This window comes from Coprinopsis cinerea (assembly GCF_000182895.1).
Source record: "Coprinopsis cinerea okayama7#130 chromosome 9 map unlocalized cont3.9, whole genome shotgun sequence".
Lineage (NCBI taxonomy): Eukaryota > Fungi > Basidiomycota > Agaricomycetes > Agaricales > Psathyrellaceae > Coprinopsis > Coprinopsis cinerea.
This window is the reverse complement of record NW_003307536.1, coordinates 837,695-856,554: the sequence shown is the minus strand read 5'-3', so window position 1 is coordinate 856,554 and position 18,860 is coordinate 837,695. Positions and strand designations below refer to the sequence as shown.

At 51.5% G+C, this 18,860-nt stretch overlaps 7 protein-coding genes across 7 annotated transcripts; 6 read left to right on the top strand and 1 right to left on the bottom strand.

Moving 5' to 3' along the window:
- Nucleotides 1-1,821: 1,821 nt before the first annotated feature.
- CC1G_02454 (hypothetical protein) lies at nt 1,822-2,908 on the top strand (the record flags this gene model as incomplete). The annotated part of the gene is made up of 4 exons (XM_001832140.2): nt 1,822-2,004; nt 2,098-2,251; nt 2,301-2,511; nt 2,567-2,908. The coding sequence occupies 4 exons, from the start codon at nt 1,822-1,824 to the stop codon at nt 2,760-2,762; spliced, it is 744 nt and encodes a 247-aa protein (XP_001832192.1). The 3' UTR covers nt 2,763-2,908.
- Nucleotides 2,909-3,027: 119 nt separating this feature from the next.
- On the top strand, nt 3,028-5,233 carry CC1G_02453 (cytoplasmic protein; the record flags this gene model as incomplete). The annotated part of the gene is made up of 9 exons (XM_001832139.2): nt 3,028-3,253; nt 3,313-3,498; nt 3,550-3,734; nt 3,791-3,814; nt 3,864-3,884; nt 3,946-4,008; nt 4,125-4,280; nt 4,360-4,747; nt 4,800-5,233. The coding sequence occupies 9 exons, from the start codon at nt 3,028-3,030 to the stop codon at nt 5,231-5,233; spliced, it is 1,683 nt and encodes a 560-aa protein (XP_001832191.2).
- An 854-nt stretch (nt 5,234-6,087) lies between these two features.
- Nucleotides 6,088-8,849, top strand: CC1G_02452 (amino acid permease; the record flags this gene model as incomplete). Its single annotated transcript, XM_001832138.2, has 10 exons — nt 6,088-6,325; nt 6,394-6,736; nt 6,788-6,895; nt 6,953-7,190; nt 7,255-7,438; nt 7,493-7,665; nt 7,727-7,799; nt 7,854-8,524; nt 8,587-8,713; nt 8,782-8,849. The coding sequence occupies 10 exons, from the start codon at nt 6,088-6,090 to the stop codon at nt 8,847-8,849; spliced, it is 2,223 nt and encodes a 740-aa protein (XP_001832190.2).
- An 887-nt stretch (nt 8,850-9,736) lies between these two features.
- Nucleotides 9,737-11,549, top strand: CC1G_02451 (sphingolipid C9-methyltransferase; the record flags this gene model as incomplete). The annotated part of the gene is made up of 7 exons (XM_001832137.2): nt 9,737-10,142; nt 10,225-10,377; nt 10,432-10,585; nt 10,636-10,989; nt 11,049-11,300; nt 11,369-11,485; nt 11,537-11,549. The coding sequence occupies 7 exons, from the start codon at nt 9,737-9,739 to the stop codon at nt 11,547-11,549; spliced, it is 1,449 nt and encodes a 482-aa protein (XP_001832189.2).
- A 457-nt stretch (nt 11,550-12,006) lies between these two features.
- Nucleotides 12,007-13,100, top strand: CC1G_02450 (hypothetical protein). The gene is made up of 4 exons (XM_001832136.2): nt 12,007-12,168; nt 12,279-12,347; nt 12,408-12,510; nt 12,588-13,100. Exons 1-4 carry the CDS (start codon nt 12,067-12,069, stop codon nt 12,659-12,661), a joined length of 348 nt encoding a protein of 115 aa, XP_001832188.1. The 5' UTR covers nt 12,007-12,066; the 3' UTR covers nt 12,662-13,100.
- Nucleotides 13,101-13,554: 454 nt separating this feature from the next.
- Nucleotides 13,555-15,545, bottom strand: CC1G_02449 (laccase 3; the record flags this gene model as incomplete). The annotated part of the gene is made up of 8 exons (XM_001832135.1): nt 13,555-13,669; nt 13,738-13,931; nt 13,989-14,516; nt 14,572-14,798; nt 14,866-14,952; nt 15,017-15,233; nt 15,293-15,359; nt 15,424-15,545. The coding sequence occupies 8 exons, from the start codon at nt 15,543-15,545 to the stop codon at nt 13,555-13,557; spliced, it is 1,557 nt and encodes a 518-aa protein (XP_001832187.1).
- An 815-nt stretch (nt 15,546-16,360) lies between these two features.
- CC1G_02448 (hypothetical protein) lies at nt 16,361-16,757 on the top strand (the record flags this gene model as incomplete). Its single annotated transcript, XM_001832134.1, has 3 exons — nt 16,361-16,414; nt 16,472-16,575; nt 16,640-16,757. 3 exons carry the CDS (start codon nt 16,361-16,363, stop codon nt 16,755-16,757), a joined length of 276 nt encoding a protein of 91 aa, XP_001832186.1.
- Nucleotides 16,758-18,860: the final 2,103 nt, after the last annotated feature.

Here is an 18,860-nt window from a genome sequence, read left to right as displayed (position 1 = left end):
ATGCCACAGACCGCCTTACCCTGTGGTTCTGAGGTACCACAGACCGCCTTACCTGTGGTTCTGAGGTACCTCACGCCGTTTGACCTGGGACGACTACCAGATACAAAATCAAGCTGGAAGTTGGGAGCAGTACTTGGAAGATGTGTGGGGAAGCAGGTATGTGTGGTTCAGAATACATGAGCGCTGTTCACTGATACCACAGCCCAGCCAAGTGTGGTGTCTCTAAAGTACAGTACTTGGTAATACCCGTCGCTCACCGATACCACAACGATAGAAGACGGTGCTGAAGCGTGGTACGGCGGCTAATCCCTTCTCGGTGGGCCTGAGATATGATACAGCTATTTTAAACAGGTGCCAGGGGTGAAAGGAATGAGACCTATAGATCAGAGATACCAAGCGTGTATATCCTATAGTGTCGTGGGACCGTAGCCGAACATCCTATAGTGTCGTGGGACCGTAGCCGAACATCCTATGGTGTGGTGGGACTGTAGCCGTATGGCCTATAGTTCAATGAAACCAAGGGGTAGTTGGGCGGAATGCAACGACACATCCACCTGTCGGCGCTATGGGCGGGGTGAACCACAACACGAGTATCTCTAGTTCAGACAGACCGCGTGGCTACCCTACTCAGTCTTGTCGAACAATGAGTACATGGCCTATGGTTGTGCGACATACAAAGGCCCGTGGTTCAATAGAGCCATAGATGCGTTAACAGGGTTAACAAAGGACGAAATAAAACCCCTTCGATCTGTGGTGCGTCTGAGTCGTTGGGGCTGACCACTTGTAGCTCACCCTGACCACGGAAGGGAGGGGATGTGGTACAATGGTGCAAGATGGTCGTACATGGGTGATGATTTATAACCCTTAGTTGCTGACAGCTGGGACCACAGGGAAGTATCGTGCTGTATTGACGAGTAACAGGTTTCAAATTCGACTAATATCCGGGTAGCTACAACAACTGTATTTTAAACAGGCAATCATTTAGAATATTCAATAGTCGGATTATGTGGTGGTAGTCGCCACCTCACGTGCCTGGCCTACCCGTAGGGGTCGACTCGTCCTACCTGTAGGGGTCGCGAGATCATACCTGTCCTTCAACGGCTAGCCCCATTCTGAAGCCCCGAGCCTGAAATTCCCCCTATCTTCTCTTACATTCCATCACCACCGATTTCAGCTCGCGAACCATGTTCAGAACTCTGGTCCTCCGCTATCGCCACCACGAAGCTCGCATGGCACCCGGATACTTGAGCCATAGCGGGTTCAAAAGCAACAGTTTTGTAAGTCCACCTCTTTCACTGGGTCCTAAGTCGGAGCGAAGAATGAAAGTCTGATTTCTCTCCCCTTCTCGATGCAGCTCGTAGGAGGGCTAGGTGTAGCAGCTACAATAGGATTTTTTTCCTGGTTGAGTAACAGGAAGGGCTTTGAGGCGAGGAAGGCTAGGATGCAAAGCCAAGGTGCGCCCGTCCGTCTGTATGCCTTTCCTCGAGTTGCTCATTAATATGAAATGGATTAAAGGAGCCCCTGTTTATTGTCCAATTCAGACTAAATCGGTTCAGAGGATTTGAGCAGTTGTCGGTAAATGAGATGTATAGACAGCATTCGTACAGAAGATTGTGAAATACGGTAAAGAGGCATATAGAGGGATTGAAGCCTGAGCTTTCTCGATGTTAAGGCGGGGGATGTAAGTTTGTTTGTTCGTGCCGGATCCGGCAGCCAAGCAATCCTCCCACGAGTCGCGTTGCTTAAACTCATCCACCATCCACATTGGCGCCTGACGCTACGAAAGCCCGGTAAACCCAACACAGAAACCTCGAATCCGCGATGAATGGACCAGATCGAAGACACAACATCTACCACCGCACAAAACGACAGCTCGTCGGGCACCAAGTACCTCCAGCATGGCGTCCAAACGTGATGCAAGCAGCAAAACGCGCGGCAGAGGACGCGGGCAGCAGGATTCTCATCAGCAAGCTGCCCATCGACGTGAATGAGCAGGAAGTGGAGGTGAGGAGACCGTCTTTCTTTATCCTTCTTGCGCAATTGACTCAATGTCCAGTTTTGACTTGTCCTTTCCTTTGAATTTTGTGACTCTTGCAGGAACTATTCAAGAAGACAGTTGGCCCTGTCAGGGAGTCGTTTCTGGTGTACAACTCGCAAGGAAAGTCGAAGGGGATGGCGATGGTGTGGTTTGTGAGGTCGGGGGATGCAGCTATTGCGAGGGCCAAGTATGACGGCAAAATTGTAGATGGACGTACGTGCTCGTGTTGTTCGTGCCCTGGCTCGTGCTTATGAACGTGCAGGACGGCCCATCAAGATTGAAATCATTGTGGACGGTGTTCCTGGCTCTGCATCGACATCACAGGTTGGACCAGCAGCACCGGCAGCACCTCCGTCTCTGCTTGACCGTATGGGTATCAAACCAACAGCTGCTGGACCCAAGGCAACGTCTCTTGTCCAGCGAACCAACCCACCAGGCCACCCATTACCCAATCAACCTCTTGTAACTAAATTGTAAGCCTCGTTTCTCTCGGCGCTCTTGGGGTTTTATGTTGACGCGTTCGGACAGGCAAGCACAAGCTGCCGCTCGGATTGCTTCAGGTGCACCTCCACCAACAGCGCCTCGTGCCGTCCCGCCACGTCGACCTCGAATAAGGAAAGGACCCAAGCGGCTGCAGAAGAAAGCAGTCACAGTCGAAGACCTCGACAAAGAGATGGAAGATTACCGCGCGGCAATCCCAGAAAATGGATTCGCCATGACATAGTTGCTCAATTATTTATTGTCTTGACCCGCTGTCGTTGCTGCTGTCTTGCGCTCTTCCTCGTGTTTATGTATACTATTTTTTGAAATAATGTTTTTGGGTGCTATTTGTTTTTATCTTATCACATTTTGGTTCCGGATGGCAGACAAGGCCCTGTGGACACCTGATCTCGGCTTCATCCATACGTTGTCATCATGGCCATGGCCCCAGCTCCTAATCCTAATCCGATTCCGTCTTTCCCTCTTTCTCCTCATCCACAGCATCGACGATGGTCGCACCACTGTACACGACGGCCTCAGGCCTGCTTTTCCATGCTGGAAAGATCCTCGTCTTGACCATCGGTCTTCCTGCGCGGGGCAAGACGCATATTTCGAGAGCACTGGAACGATACCTGCGATGGATGGGAGTCAAGACCTTGGTCGTTTCCCTGGGCGATTACAGGAGGAAAGTCCTTGGTGGTGCGCAGAAAGTCCCACCGGACTATTTCTCACCTGGTACGTCGTCAAATTGGATATCATCTCTAGGGCCATCTACTCACTCGAAGGTCTTTCAGGAGAGAAGAGCCCCGAGACGATCGCGCTGAGGAAGAAGGTGTCCGATGGATGTGAGCAGCTCATCTGGGACTACTTCAATGCAGGGGGGCAGGTCGTTATCTACGATGCCAACAATGGACGGAAGGAGGCTCGGGACGCATTGGCGGAGAAGTTCTCTGCTCAGGGCATTCATGTCGTACTCCTCGGTGAGTCTCCTTTCCGTTGTCAAACGTTTTCGAGTGGTTAACATCCCGAAGAATCTCTCTGCGACAACAGGGAGATCATCGAGAACAACATCCGGAGCGTCAAGATCTCGTCCCCGGATTACAGGAACTGGGACCCCGACCTGGCCGTGCAAGACTATTACAATCGAATCAAGAACCATGAGCAGTATTACCAGACGATAGATGATACCAAATGGCCGTATATCAAGATCCTGAATGTAGGTCTCACAAAGTGGCCAACGATGCCTTCCTCGCTAATCGCACTTTGCCACAGGTTGGAGAGAAGATTGACTTGAATGTATGAACACCCTTGCTAGACATCGCGTCTTTGACTAACCCGATGAAAGAAAATTCAAGGTTATCTCCAGGTACGTATCCCCAACCCATCCTTGCCGAACTCACTCCTCACCACCCAAACCCACAATCCAGTCAAGAATCGTCTTCTTCCTAATGAACATCCACAACCGATTCCGCACAATCTACTTTGCTCGAGTGGGTAACGCACACTCATCCGACTTACGTTCGTGCTGCTAAATCTCCTCTTTCTTTTTCACTTGCCCCTTTCATAAAATCTTCCTTTTTAAAATTTATAATGCCCCAAACCCAAGTCTGGTCAATCACTCATAGAGCATTCCTATAAAGCTGACTCGGATCTTTCGCCGGCTGGCTGGGAGTATGCTGAGAAGCTGAAAGACTGCGTGTTGGAGAGGAGAGCGAAGAGTTTGGAAGCTAGGGGGCTTAATCCTGCTGAGAGGAGATTGGTGGTACGTCTTTCCTTTTTCCATTTCCCTTCTTTTTGTGCTCCACGTTTTCATCTATCCTCATTCTTCTCACTATAACTAGATCTGGACATCCACACGCCGCAGAGCACACCACACCGCATGGCCCTTCGTCGCAGCCTACAACGGCGGCAACTCGTTGCAGATCCCCGAACTCCTCGTCGACGGCGAACAAGTGATGTCGCCTATGGAAAGCCCGTTCATAGATGACGACAGCAGCGATTATAATGCCTCCCAGCCACAGCAGTCATCACCGCCCAAAGCCTCTCCTCCCCTCCCTTCGAGGATCAAGGTCGTGGAGAAACCCCAGATGTTGGAGATCAACCCTGGGATTTGGGATGGCCTCACTCCGGAGCAAGCCAAGAAGTACTACCCCGAAGACTGGGATCGTTTCACGAAGGACCCTTATTCGTACCGTGCACCAAGAGCAGAGAGTTATCACGACCTGAGTGGTAAGCCCATTTCCCCTTTCTTTCCTACTCTTGCTAACAACTGGCCATCCAGTCCGTCTGGAACCAGTGATAATCGAACTCGAACGCGAACAGGAAGATCTTCTCATCATCGGCCACGCATCCGTCATCCGCTGCCTACTCGCCTACCTCATCGGCCTCCCCCCAGCCGAAGTGCCCGCTATCGAAATTGCGCGCGGGGACCTCCTCGAAGTCGTACCCACCTCCTACGGCGTTCATAGCAATGCGTTCCATTTTTGGGATGGGCCGGGTAGGAGTAGAGACCAAGGGCAGCTTGATGAGTTTAGGGATGCGAATAACTTCTATGAGAATTATGCGGAGGATACGATTGGGAAGAGGAAGATTGGGGAGGATGGGGAGGAGTTGGTTGAGAGTCACGGTGTTGCTGTTGTTGGGGGTGAGGGGGAGGAGTTTGCGCGTGCGAGTGCGGCCACTCTTGTGGAGGCGAGGCATGCTCCTGTTGTGTAAATTGAGGTCAAGTCTTTTTTCATACTGTGTTGTTTTGAGAGTGTCGGGAATAGATAGAGTTCCGGAGATTAAGGCATGGGCAGGTATCGGCTACTTGGGGTGTTTCAAGGCTCTTCTGGGAACCCAGTCTCCTAATCGGAGGATCTTGAGGCTAGTCATAGGCTCCCGGTCCACCCATACTCTAACAGGTACGACACGATACTCTTGCCAACGCAAGTTCGGTCTCCCCATTGCTGGTGTGGACTCCCCACTCCAGAGCGTCCCCCTTCGTCCTCTGTTGTACTGCATGTCCTGAGTCCACGCAGAGTTACGGAAGTTAGGCTTCGTACCGGTTAGGCCTACCTTACTAAATCACAAGTTCCCCTCGCCTTGGCCCTATGTATACGTGGGAGCAGGAATGTTCGTGTTTCAAGTTGGGAGTCAATCGCGAACGACAGGGGCTATTACACCACTTCAGATGCATCGCCGACGAGAACCTGCTGTTTTCTCCTGTCGCAGCTGAAGCTGTTTTAAGCGCCCAGTGCCAAGCTCGGGCCGGCAGACTCCGCCTTTATGATGATGATGGAAACAAAAAGGGCGTCGAGCGCGGCTCGCGGGTCTTGCTCTTGGTCCCATTCATACTCGGGCAGATAAAGCACAACAAAGGTAATGCCTCCCTTTGAAAATGTACAAAGGCCGGTAGTTGACCTTCCTGGTTACAATAGGAACCTTGATGCGGAGGCAAAATCAGAAATTGATCCACAATACCGTCTAGTGGTTTATATAAAATGGCTCGTCAGCGTCAGACCAGTGATTTCATCGGCGACAGCAGTTCGTCTTTGACTCATACCAGTCCCCGCAAGCGTTCGGTCAGAATGTCTACCTCGCGGCCCACGTCGATGACGGGGTATCCCGCCTCTCCGACTACGGCAACTATCCCAGAGGATAGCAACGATGATGGCACCATGTTCAACGACGACCCCGACCCCGACGCGTCTCAAGAACGATGGATTGCCATTGAACCGCCTACTCCAACCACCCGACTGGGCTCGTCGAGCAACCTGCGAGCAAGGCGCGATAGTGTCACCCTTGTGCGGGGTAATGCCACCGCCGGTGAGTGCAATATAGTCTGGTCGTTCGAGTGGTTGATGTTGATTCGGACACGGATACCGTTGGTCAAGGTGCAAGCAACAGTATCGCGCCGCCGTCCTTCAGGGACTCTCAGTTCGACGTCATCCTCCGACGCCAACGATACCGGCCACCTGATAACTCGGGCCTCAAAGACTACGCCGTTGTGCCGTCCCGCTTCATCAACCTCCCCAACTCTTTTGAGTTTGCAGGATGGGGGTCTATCCAGAGGATTAAGTTGTCCTCGGAGGATTTCCAAGAGGCTGAGAATCGGTTAAAGACGGTGGAGAAGGAGCGGGTGCTGGGTCAGTTCACGGCTGCCGCCTTGGCGGGTAATGCGGTGCTTGGGAGCGTGTTTTATGCATTCCCGGCGGTTGTTGTCGTTGCTGGGGCATAGTATGTGCTTAGACTCATACTCTACAATGAGCCTCGCTAACACTCCTTTAGCTCTCCCATTTCATTATTCGTTGCCACCCTCATCCTCTTCCTATGGCGACCCATGATGCAGGAGCTCGCTTCCGCCCTTCCCATCAGTGGAGCACCCTACACTTACTTGTGAGTGTGTTCATCTTTCCCATTAGTCGCCGTCGCTTATCCGTCCGCATTCTCAAGCCTCAATGTGTCAACGAAGCCTGTTGCCCTCGTCAGCGCCACCCTGCTCTTACTCGACTATGCTTCTACTTCAATCGTCTCCGCCGCTACAGCCGCAGCTTACATCGCCGGCGAAGTCTTGGCTCTACCATTCCCAACATGGATTCTGGCCGCGATGGTTCTAGTGTTATTCACAGTCGTCAGCCTTTTGGGCGTGCGAGAAAGCGCGAGGATTGCCTTGGCTGTACTATCGCTCCATGTGCGTACAGATAAAGTATTGCATGTTCTGTGTTTGGCTGATAAGAGAACCCATTAACTCTTAGGTTTTGACGATGGTGTCGTTGATCATTGCTAGTGCGGTACACTGGGGCCGAACGGGTAATGATCAGTGGAAGGCGAATTGGCAGCAGAGCCAACGAGAGAACGCCGCCGATGGTGGGATTGGAATCCTCAGACAGCTGTATCATGGTGTATGCATCGGCATGTTGGGTTTGACAGGCTTTGAATGTGGGTACCCCAGGTGCATTTCGAGGAAAATACGCTAACTTTGAAACTCGATAGGCACGCCATCATACATCTCGAGAATCAAACCCGGAAAGTTCCCCTTAGTGCTGCGGAACCTACACCTCCCCGCGATTGTGTTTAATACGCTCCTGATGACCCTTGTCATGGCCATTGTTCCACTTGATGTCACTCGAGGAGGCGCAAATATCCTGAGTGTCTTGGGTGAAATGGTGAGCTGCTCTACCCGCTCACAGTTCTTCTTGCTGACCCTGACCGTTTCTTCACTAATAGGCCGCTGGGAAATGGCTGAGAATATGGGTTGTCGTTGATGCATTCGTCGTTCTCTGTGGCGGCGTCCTTACTGGTTGGCACTCAATCCTGCGTCCCTGACGTGACGTCCCTAATCATTCTGACTTAGGCATCCTGAGTGCATGTGAACTCTTGCAAAGGCTTTCACAAGACCGAATCCTCCCGCAAGCGTTCCTAAAACTAACACGCAAAACTAACTCGCCTTACGTCTCCGTCCTCTCTTTCATCGCATTCTGTGCCATCGTCTACGCCACTACCGGTGCCCGACTCGCTGTCGTCTCGGAGATGTTCTCACTCGTGTGGCTAGTCGTGATGACTCTTTTCCCGCTTTCGCTTCTCCTCCTTCGGTTCAACCGCGGTCGTTTGGGTCGTTCCTCTCGAGCTCGATTACCCGTTCTCTTTTTCTCCTTGTTCATCGTGTGTCCTGTCATCCTTGGTGGCAACATCGCACTGAACCCGAGGACTGCGGGATATTTCGCGATCTACACGATTAGCCTGCTCTTGCTTCTGGCCGTGACACAGAACAAGGTCAGGGTGCTGAGGTGGATTTACTGGGTGTATGATCAGTGGTGTAATGTTGTTCAGGCCGACTCGAATGCGGCTGTTTTGTCGACACCGGGGGGTGGTGGGTCGGATGATGAAGTTGACGCCCATGGTTCCGTCACACTGCCGCCTTTGGGCAATCAAGTTGTTGGGAGAAATAGAGTGGGGAGTGGGTTGATGAAATTGATGACGAGGTTGAAGAGGCAGGTTGTGTGTGTTTGTGCCAAGGGTGATGAGGTGCGTGTTCTTCTCTTTCTTGTTCTACCTGCGGATGGGATGTTGACTGGAATCTTGGATAGATTAATACGCTGTTCCATATGATCCTTTACGCCAAGAGGAATGAGGAGACGTCGCATCTGAAGATTATACATTTTTATGAGGAAGAGAAAGGAGGGATTCCGTCCGAGTTGGAAGCGAATGCTAAAAGTAAGTTTTGGGTTTCAGTGTTCTTTCGAGTCTACTTTGATGCTTACGGCCCTAACTTCCGTTTATAGTTTTAGATGAGGCCTTTCCTGAGATTACGATAGACTTGGTGCGTCTCTTCCCCTCTTCCCCTTCGTGACCTATCGACTGACTGATGGTTCGGTAGTTACTCGTAGAGGGGACTTTTGAGCCTAGAACTGTGCACGCGCTCGCGCACCATTTGGGTATTCCGACCTCGCTTATGTTTATTAATTGTCCTGGTCCAGGGTTTGCGTATCCTGTGGCCGAGTATGGGACGAGGGTCATTTCGCTTTAAGCTTGGGTTTTATGGTCCGGGGTTGTGGGGTAGTACGCGATTTTGGGTAGAGGCGGGGTGATCCCGACGATAGAAGATGATCGAGGCTTGCTAGAGGGTTCCGCCTTCGTGCGGCGGTCGTGTACATTTGTAGCTTATATTTAATTCCAGTTATTTGAGTTATGTTCCCGTTGACCAAGGTGACGTGGGCTAGCCAGGGGTGCAGTGGGGGTGGCACACGGGCGCCCGGGAAAACGGATGGGCGCTACCTCTGAAAATATGAAAGGTCATCGGATAACTTTCGCAAAGGGTTACTACACATATCTTATCCTATCATCCTTTGCTTATGCGATTCACGTTTGTCTCCATTCCCTCCAAGTCTCTTGGGCGGTCACGGAGTAGACCGCTCTGATCAAAACGCCTCCTTCGCTTTTCTGTGCAGGCAGCGAGCGCAATTCGGTCTAACTACCGCCAGGCCTTCCATCCGCCAAAGTCTCTCCACGTCAAACATTCGTGCTGCCTCGAGTCGGATGTCGTAAAAGGGAAGGGAATTGCTTGGCTCCGCTCCCACCGCATGGGCGCCAATCCATGGTCTGATTTTAGGAAAAACAAAACCAAATAATGCAGTGTCGCGTTGGCAAGATCACGTCCATAAGAACGCTCGTCTGGGCTTGTCCGCAGTCAAACCACCCACCCACCCCCCTTTTTCCCCTTCTCGTCCCCAAAAAACAATGTCGTCGACGACGGTGAAGCCGACGTCGTACCCAGCCATCGCCAACGCGCCGCTCGTCGGCCTTGCCGAAGGCAACGGCACCTTCTCCAACCTCCACCTCGCCGTCCTCCTCGTCGTTGTTCCTTACTTTGTCAAGTCTTGGACGCCGATTGTCAACCGTGGAGGTTTCAAGACCTATCTCTTCGTCGCGCTCCTCACGGGCGTGCCCACCGCCGTCGGCTACTGGGCGCTGATGTCCCACATTGGTGGAAGGAAGAACACCAAAGTCGAGCTGCCCGGGAACGATATCGAGACGTATATCACCATCAAGGACCCCAAGCTCAAGGAATTGTATAATGGCAAGAACAAGATCCCTATGCAGGTCTTCCACGACGCGTATTTCGACGGCAAGATTGATGTTAATGGTGCGTTGTTGAGCGGGTCGTTGGGCGTGACGTGGCAGACAAGCTAACTGGCTCTTTCTGTTTGGTGGGATTGGGTGAATAGGTGATATGCTTGAGATTCTTGAACAACGACATGATTGGGCCAAGTTCAACTTTACATGGGCGCTGTTCAAATATGTGTTGACGGTGTTCATCCCTGAGGTGATCTTGCATACTCAGCGACAGGATGAGGAGCAGGTTAGGGGGCATTATGATCGTGCGTTGTTCTTTCTTTCGTGATATGTTTGAGGTGCTGATGGGGTTGCTATAGGTGGTGATGATTTCTATGAGTGGTTCCTCGGTCCTCGTATGATCTATACTTCTGGTGTTATTCGCAACCCCGACATCGAAGAGTCGCTCGAGACCCTCCAGGACAACAAGTTGGCTATCGTTTGTGACAGGCTCGACCTCCAGCCTGAGGACAAGTGCGTATAGTCCAGGCGTCGTTTCTTCCCAATGCTAATAAACGTCCCAGGATGCTCGATATTGGCTGCGGCTGGGGCACCCTCGTCACCTACGCCGCCAAGAACTTTGGCTGCGACGCAACTGGTGTTACGCTCTCCAAGAACCAGGCGCAATTCGGTACTGAGCGCATTGCGAAGAACGGCGTCCCCTCGACCAAGGCCCGCATCCTCTGCCACGACTACCGCGAGATCCCTGCTGGTACCACCTACAACAAGATTTCCTGCCTCGAGATGTCTGAGCACGTTGGTGTCCGCCGCTACTCGCAGTTCTGCAGCCAACTTTATGATCTGTTGGATGATGACGGTCTGTTGTTCTATCAAGTTTCTGGGTTCAGGCAGACTTGGCAGTTTGAGGATTTGATTTGGTATGTGATTTCCCTCGCGTATCATGTCCGTACCACGAGGAAACTAACGCGGTTTGCAGGGGTCTCTTCATGAACAAGTACATCTTCCCTGGTGCCGATGCCTCCTGCTCGCTCGGATGGCACGTTACCAAGCTTGAGCAAGCTGGCTTCGAAGTGAAGAACATTGACGTTCTCGGTGTCCACTACTCCGCTACCCTCTGGAGATGGTACAAGAACTGGATGAGCAACAAGGATAAGGTCATTGCCAAGTACGGAGAGAGGTGGTTCAGGATCTGGACGTACTTCTTGGCTTCTGCTACTATTGCTAGCCGGTGAGTGGGCGTTTTGCGTGTTTTTTTGCTTTCTGTGAGTGGGTTGCTGATGGCATTTTGCCCCACAGACAAGGAAGCGCTTCCATCTTCCAGATGACCCTCCACAAGAACTTGAACGCCTACCACCGTATCAAGGGTGTCAAGAGCCACACTTCCATTCACATCAAGCTTGACAAGGAGCCTTCGTAAGCCCTCATTTATCGTTTCCTCCGACTTGCGTGCTAACTATTTCGTAGGCTCGTTGAGTAAAGGTCCTTTTGTATCTTGACCACCTACCCTTGCGCGGGCAACCCCCTTTTAAAATTACACTATTCTAATCTGTTCTGAAAATAGTTGCTTTTTCACGGGATTGAATTTGTTTTCGTGAATATTGTTCGTTTCCCGTATGAAAAGGGGGTTTATTGCTTGTTGCTCCGAGTCTCCTGGTTCTCCCATCCTTCTCCCACCCGCTATGTACATATATCTAACGTACTTAGAAGCAAAAAGGTTAATTGGATGTAGCGCCTCCCTTGCTGTGAGATGTCTTGAGGAGGGTTTGAACGAGAGGAAGATGCCAAAGCGTTAGCAGGAAAGTCTTGGGCGGTAGTAGGGAAGACGCGTCGAGGGGGACTCGAAAGAGCGCAACCCACGCACGCGGATCTCACGTGCAGATCCTGCTACGCGTTCATCGCGCTTCCCCATTTCGTTTCCTTCCAACGACCATCGTCAAAGATATCGAGCCTCTCTTCTTTCCTCAACAAACCGACTCAAAAAAAGAAAGGGAAGAATGTCCAACGGAATTGAGCAAGAAGTGACGCCCCGAGTCAACTCGGCGCTCTTGTCCAACTTTCAAGGGAGGACTATTCGATTAGCTTGTAAATTGGTCAAGGTGCGCTGTAGTGTTCATGTTTCTCGTCTTTGAGCGCGAGTCATTGACTGGCTTATCTATCTACAACCCTATCTTCTCTGCACATTGTGGATATATCAACCTTGAAACAGTTCAACGATAATGGCAGTTTGACCGTGTCAGCGGCGGATGGCGGACAAGTCGTCGTGCAGCTCGTTGGGGTACGTGCTCTGACCCATTACAACGACCCTACGCCCTTTTCTGACACCCGATAACCACAGGAACACGAACCCATCTCCGACACTTACCTCGAAATCGTCGGTAAAGTGATGGATCCTACGACGATCCAGATGCGGGGTTGCATCGGGTTGGGAGCTGATCTTGGTTCGTGGCTCTAATTCTGTCTGTCTTTCGTGAACTTACGCGTAACGCTTGCACTATCGTTGGGCTTCATTGGGCAGATATGAAGCTTGTGAACGATACGATCAACCTCATTCATGATGAACGGTTTTATGGGAGGATGTTTTCGTACTGAGCGCGGGGTCGCGTTCAGGTCGTTCGTTGAGGGCTCGACCTTTCGACGCCAACTTTCAGGAAGGCTTCTGTGAAAGCAAGCAAGCGCCAGAAACACCACCGTACCATGTGCGCGTGTCTGGCCACCACATCATGATTCTTGGACCACCTGGCTGCGATATTTAGCACATCGACCGACATACCCCAGAGCTGAGCCTCAACCCCACGTTGTCACTCCCTTTGTTTTCGCAAATGCGTGCATGCGCTGCTCCTACAATCCCATCCCATCGGTCCATTCACATCATTGTACATTATCTCCCAACGAATCACTCGCCGATTTGAATGTACCGCTGTACTTCTATCGCTAGCATCAATTTCTAAAGCCTTTGGACTCGCCCTCGGTCGTTCTCGCTTGGAATTGCAGATGAACGAGGGTAGCGAAGAAGATGCGACTTTTGCAATTGCTTTCGTCTGTGATGATGGAGTCGGACGACTGATTTCCATCTCTGACACGCTCTACACCCGTTCCAACTGTTCAGCGCTTACACCAAAGGCCATAGAATGGACTCCTCCATCGACCAGAGGCGCAGCACCTCTGGTTCTGAAAATCGCAGAGCCAGGAACCCTCTGTCCATTCACAGTCAGCGAGGCTATTCTGCGAACTCACCGACCACTCAACATTCGTTCTCCCACAAAAAGATACAGTAAATTCCAAGGGATTCGAGTTTCATTTGGCAGTCGGACACATACAGACAAAACGACTATAGATATTCAATACAATTATTCAGAACAGGGATTATTATGGACCACCAGGAGCGACGCGTAACCATTATGGTTCCGACGAACACCCAGTGGCGACTTGATTGGTACAGAGACTCGGACGCCTATCGTATCGTGCTGATACGATGGGCTCAATTACCTAGTACCAGGGGGGAGTTCCTCGTAGATGGGGCAGAGATCGTGCCATGCGGGAGGAGGATTCGAAGCAGCAATAGTAGGAACGTCCTCAGCAAAGACGACGGACAGGCCACTGGAAGTAGAAGGATCACCCAAGTCAGCATATAATCCAAGGCATCGAGAAAAAGAAGGTATACTCACAGAACCAAGTGCCAATCGATGTGGCAGTGGAGAATCCAAGGACCAGAGTTGTCAGTCCTGAATCGGATGGTAACGTTATCGCCGGCTTGACCGATACTGACAACGTCTCGCTGGACAGGATTGACAAAGTTGTAGGTGGAGCTTCCGGCACTTCGGACGACGCTGAAGGCGTGGCCGTGAAGATGCATGGGGTGCTGTAGGTCAATGGATCAGTAATTGTCGCGGAAAGTGGAGGCTGGGAGTAAGCTTACAGGAGAACCAACAGAGCCACCGGGCATGGACAGCTCGACGACAGCGTTCTTGGGGAGGGTGTAGACACCACCGGCGGGCAACAAGTCCTGGGGAGTATGGGCACCACTCATGATTTGCAGCATGACGGGGAGAGGAGGCTCATCGAAGGTAGCACCGTTGACCTGGAACTTCAAGCTGGCAAAGTCGAAGACGACATCGAGGTTGATCGCAACATCGACGTCACCGGGGGTGGGGTTGCCAGGAGCAGCGGGGCTGTGGAGCGGGTGGAGGTTCGTCTCGAGGAGGGGGTTGAGCGAGGGTGATTCAGTGGTGGTGGGTTCAGCGTTGGGTGCACCGACGTAGCGGAGGATGGCAGAGTTGATTCCACCAGCGTAGCCAATGTCACCGAGATTGGGGTTAGCGCGGACCCAGTAGTTGTCGACGGGGCGGTTGGCGTTGAGGACGAAGGAGTAGCGCTGGCCGGCGAAGATCTGGATTGAGTCGACAATGAGGGGCTCAGTGCTGATACCATCGGCTTCGATGATGGTCTAGTGGGAAGAGCGGTGATGAGCGAGAGACCGGGAAAGAGAGAGAGTTACGAACCATGCTATGGCCATCAATGGAGAAGGTGTAGAATGGGTCGCAAGAGAGGGAAACCAATCGGAATCGGTAGCGCCTTCCACGTCGGACATGGATGACAGAGAGAGGGACCATAGGTCCACCAACATAACGACCTTTGCCGTTGATCAAGGTGGAATCGGGGGTGGGGACCAGACCGGCAGAGGGGGCTGGAGTGTGATACCAATCTGCCAAGGTAATGATAGTTTGTTCTGCAGATTCACAAAGGTTAGGCACGGTTTGGTTTACGAAGAGTCGAGGTAAAGGGATGAAACATACCGTTATCGACATCGTAGAGATGGCGGTGGGGGTCGTGGCGATCATAAACGACCATGACACCTCGAAGACCGTCACAGTACTGGGACACTATGTGGGAGTCGGAGATGAGGATCGCGTTCAAAAGCTGGAACAAGAGGGAGGGGTGACGTACAATGATGAGAGTGGTACCAGAAAGTACCAGCCTGGTTCTTCGCTTGGAACTTGTAACGGAAGGAATGGCCAGGGGCGATGGGGCACTGCGTGACACCGGCAGGACCGTCAGCCCAGGCAGTGCCGTTCATAAAGAATCCGTGCCAGTGGATACTGGTCGTTCGCAACATAGTAGGGTCGGTGAGTTCATCGATGACATTCAGATTGTAGTGGTCGTTCTAACAAGGCCATACCATATGAGCGTGACGCTAAAGGGGAGAGTGGAGGAAAAACGTACCTTGTTGGCACGGATAACAGGGCCAGGGAAGGCGAGGTTGTTAGCATTAGTGCCAACAAGTACACCACTGCGATGAAGATGGGTGAATTGGTTAAAGTTACATAGCTATCACGGACAGGCCATGGACTCACGATCGAGTGAAGCCATCAGGAGCGATATCCTTATTGGCGACATAGAGGTTGGAATTGGGACCAATGGCACCCAAGGCACGGGGAACGAACTGAGCGATGAGAAGGGAAGACAGCAACAACATGGTCGCAGGACTTCAAGGGAGAGAAGGAGGAGGACTTGCGACGACGGGAAGGTGTCTGAGGAATCTCGGGTCGATAGCCTGGAGGGTTTTATACCTGTGTTTTCAGGTCCTCGTAAGCCTGTGGATGACACACCTCGTGTGAGTGTGAGCGGACTGCGGGCCTAGAGTCCAAAACAGAAGAGAAAGATGGAAATTTTGACAAGTCCTGAGCTGGAGAAGGGGATGTGCCTCAGGGCCCAGGAGAGTTGGCAGAAGTTCCGAATTCGCGTCTGATTTCGCCATTTGGGTCCTGCGGTGTGGAATGTCAGATACACATCTCCTAAAGTGTCGGTGCCATAACATGAGCGCTTACCTCAAGTGCGTAGAACAACAAGAGGAAGGATTTGCAATCACGGACAAGGAAAGAAGGAGAAGGGATCGTAAATGGGATCTTGATCGTTGTAGTAAGTCGGAGGCTGATGCCCGTCAGTTGGTTATCAGACCCTGTTATGAGAGCGCATGCATCTCGAACTGGGAGTCTGGGCAGGCGCTCATGAGACCGTTTTGCTGTTAATCCAGGGGCGCCGGAAAGATGAGAGGCCCGAACGAAGTGGGTTCCCAAGAACCGAAGGTCGGTCGCGCTCCAATGAGAACCTCTTGGGACTTAGTAAGAAAGGGACGGCTGGACTTCCAAGGCACGAGCTGCGCGTTCCGAATATGACCTGAATGAAGAAAATCAGATATATATCCTGAGACTGGGCGAGGTTCGTTCTCACCCTGAGTCCCCTGTAACTCTTCCTGCCCCGCGTCCATTCCCCGTCCCCTCAACGTCTACCATGCAGCTCAAACTCGCCTTCTTCACCCTTGTTTCCATCCTTGCTTTCAACGGCGTATGTGCCCTCCCCTTTCTCTTCTGAGATATGTCGCTCATCACTGTCCATTCACAGGTGTCTGCTGAAGAGGGCGACGTCCACACCGTGACGCGCGTTTTCCACACCATCGTCAAGCAGTCACCGTACCTTGTCGACAGGACCACCACTGTTGTCTGGACGTAAGTGAACTGCCGACTGGTATCGGCTGTTGCGTTCGACTGCTGACCATGTCGTCTTTGACAGTGAGGGACCATCTATCGCAGATCCCAGCGCGACCGCTGTCCCACCCGAGGTCGACCAGACCGTCGTCTACGGTGAAGGGCCCCTTCCCACCGTCTACACCGAGGCGGACGAACTTTAACGTCCATCAACCATTCCCACCCATATTTTCAAGCGTGTAGTGTAGTGTCTGCCAGCGTCGTTCCATAATTGTGTGTAGAGTATCGATAACAACAATTTCCTTTCTTTCCCTTGATTAACTTTCTGTGTATGAGTGAATGAAGCAATGAAATATCTCACCAAGTGTCCTTTTCAAAAGAATGATGAAATGTCAATGCGTTAACGTTTACGAGATGTGAGAATGAGAGGATACAGCGCGAGCGGTTCCGAACTAGGATCCAATACGCATCTGTCGAAACAACGTCCAGGCACAATGGAGGCTTTGGGCATGGAGATAGATTCTTGTCTACCTTTTCCTTGTTGTCGTGATGGTGGTTCAGAAGCAAAACGTGTTGGGAGTCCGAGTCGGTCAGGGCCGTTGGTGGCATTGGTTCCGAGTTTTTTCTCACCACGTTGGCCGGCTGGCGCATACCAGTAGATAATCAAAGTGGTTATCTGATAATTATGCCATACTCACGGTTGTCGGGGGGCTGGCCACGAGCGCTTGATCAGCGTCGACGATATAACCAGACGCTGTTATCCGCCCTTGTGATAAGGATCTGAGGCGTCAATGGCGCGGAGGCGGGCTCCTGCTCAGAGGCGATGAGAGGCGTAGTTTTCCAGTGGCGCATCTCTTTGCATGTACATGGATGGAAACATTTCGTACACCGAACCAGATGTTGGGATGCCACGGGAAGATCAAACAATAAAGCACCTTCAAAGTTAGATAATCGCACTTTGCGATCCACGGACCAGGAAGCCTCAGTGTACCTTTTCGAAGTATTGGAGTCTAGTACAATATTGGTATCGGTTGCCAAAAGTTCTCATGCAGTCTTTCCGTTAAAGAAGATGTGCGTGCATGTGTTCGAGGATCGTCGGCATCAGTTGACCTAGGTCAATTAAAGATCTTGTTCCGTTGCTTTGACAGGTGTATTAATCTCAAGCCGACGTCACGCATTGTCATACGAGGTCGTTTGATTATCATCTCGACGTTCACTCACTCAGCTATTGTCAGAGCGGTTGGAGCTCTTCCGATACCAAGAGCACGGAGGAGGTATTTGTTCCTTGTACCTAACCATTAGAACCAGGAACACTTGACTTCAATAGACAAAGGCAGCGAGCTATATGAAAGATGGCTACTCAGGTCCGATACCCGAGTCGCAATAGCACCCAAGAAGTCTTCAAGCATTTACATGCAGCGGTTATTACGATGGTAAGTACACTCCACAGAGTCGATGATGCGCGAGCTCGCACAGCGGCGTGATCTCATGAAATTGAAACTATCCAATGAGGTCGTGGTTCTGCTCCAAAGCCCTCTATGATTGGGCTTGACAAATAAATCTCTTCATTCCCCATGTAGTGCACTAACCGGCTCCTAGACTCGCCCAGGCTCTCAGACTCAGTAGTTGAAACACGCAATGAAACGGAGATAAGGCAACATAGGCGCCGGTTCTCAGTGTACGTATCGGAGCGCGGTGACCGATCCAGTCTGAGCATTCCCGATGGATGCAACGTTATGATCCTGATCTCTATGTCCTATAGCACAAGGAACTCACGCTTCGTCTATCCTACTCTAATAGCTTCTTTCAAGCCCTTCTGCGACCGCTGGCTTTAATTAAGCACCTCGGAACATTGAATAGCTTGTCAATGCAAAGAAGCTCAAGGCTGCCTCGAAAAGGCCATGCTTCTTTTTTTTCCGTGTGCTTCTTGAGCTATGTTCTGCGCAGAAGCGCATGTAAACGCAAATGGAGAAAACAGAGCGGCCGTAAATAACGTCATCTCTAACGGAATGCCATTCTGGATACCCATGAAGGGCGGACTTGAGGTCTGTGGATGGGGAAGGTGCGCTAGAGCGAATACTGCCTTTCGGGTATCTCTGTCCCTTTCACTATCTCTCAGTATCCACCAGGTGCCGAGTCATACAGTCTCACCAAAGGAACGGTATTATCACTATCATTGTACCAAGTATCTCACCGAACGCCTCTTCCAGGACCGACGATGGTGTGAAGGTGAACGGCTTTCCCTGCAGCGTAAGGCGGCTTATCCACCGCTTATCTTCCCTCCGAATTTCTCAGAAAGCAGCCTC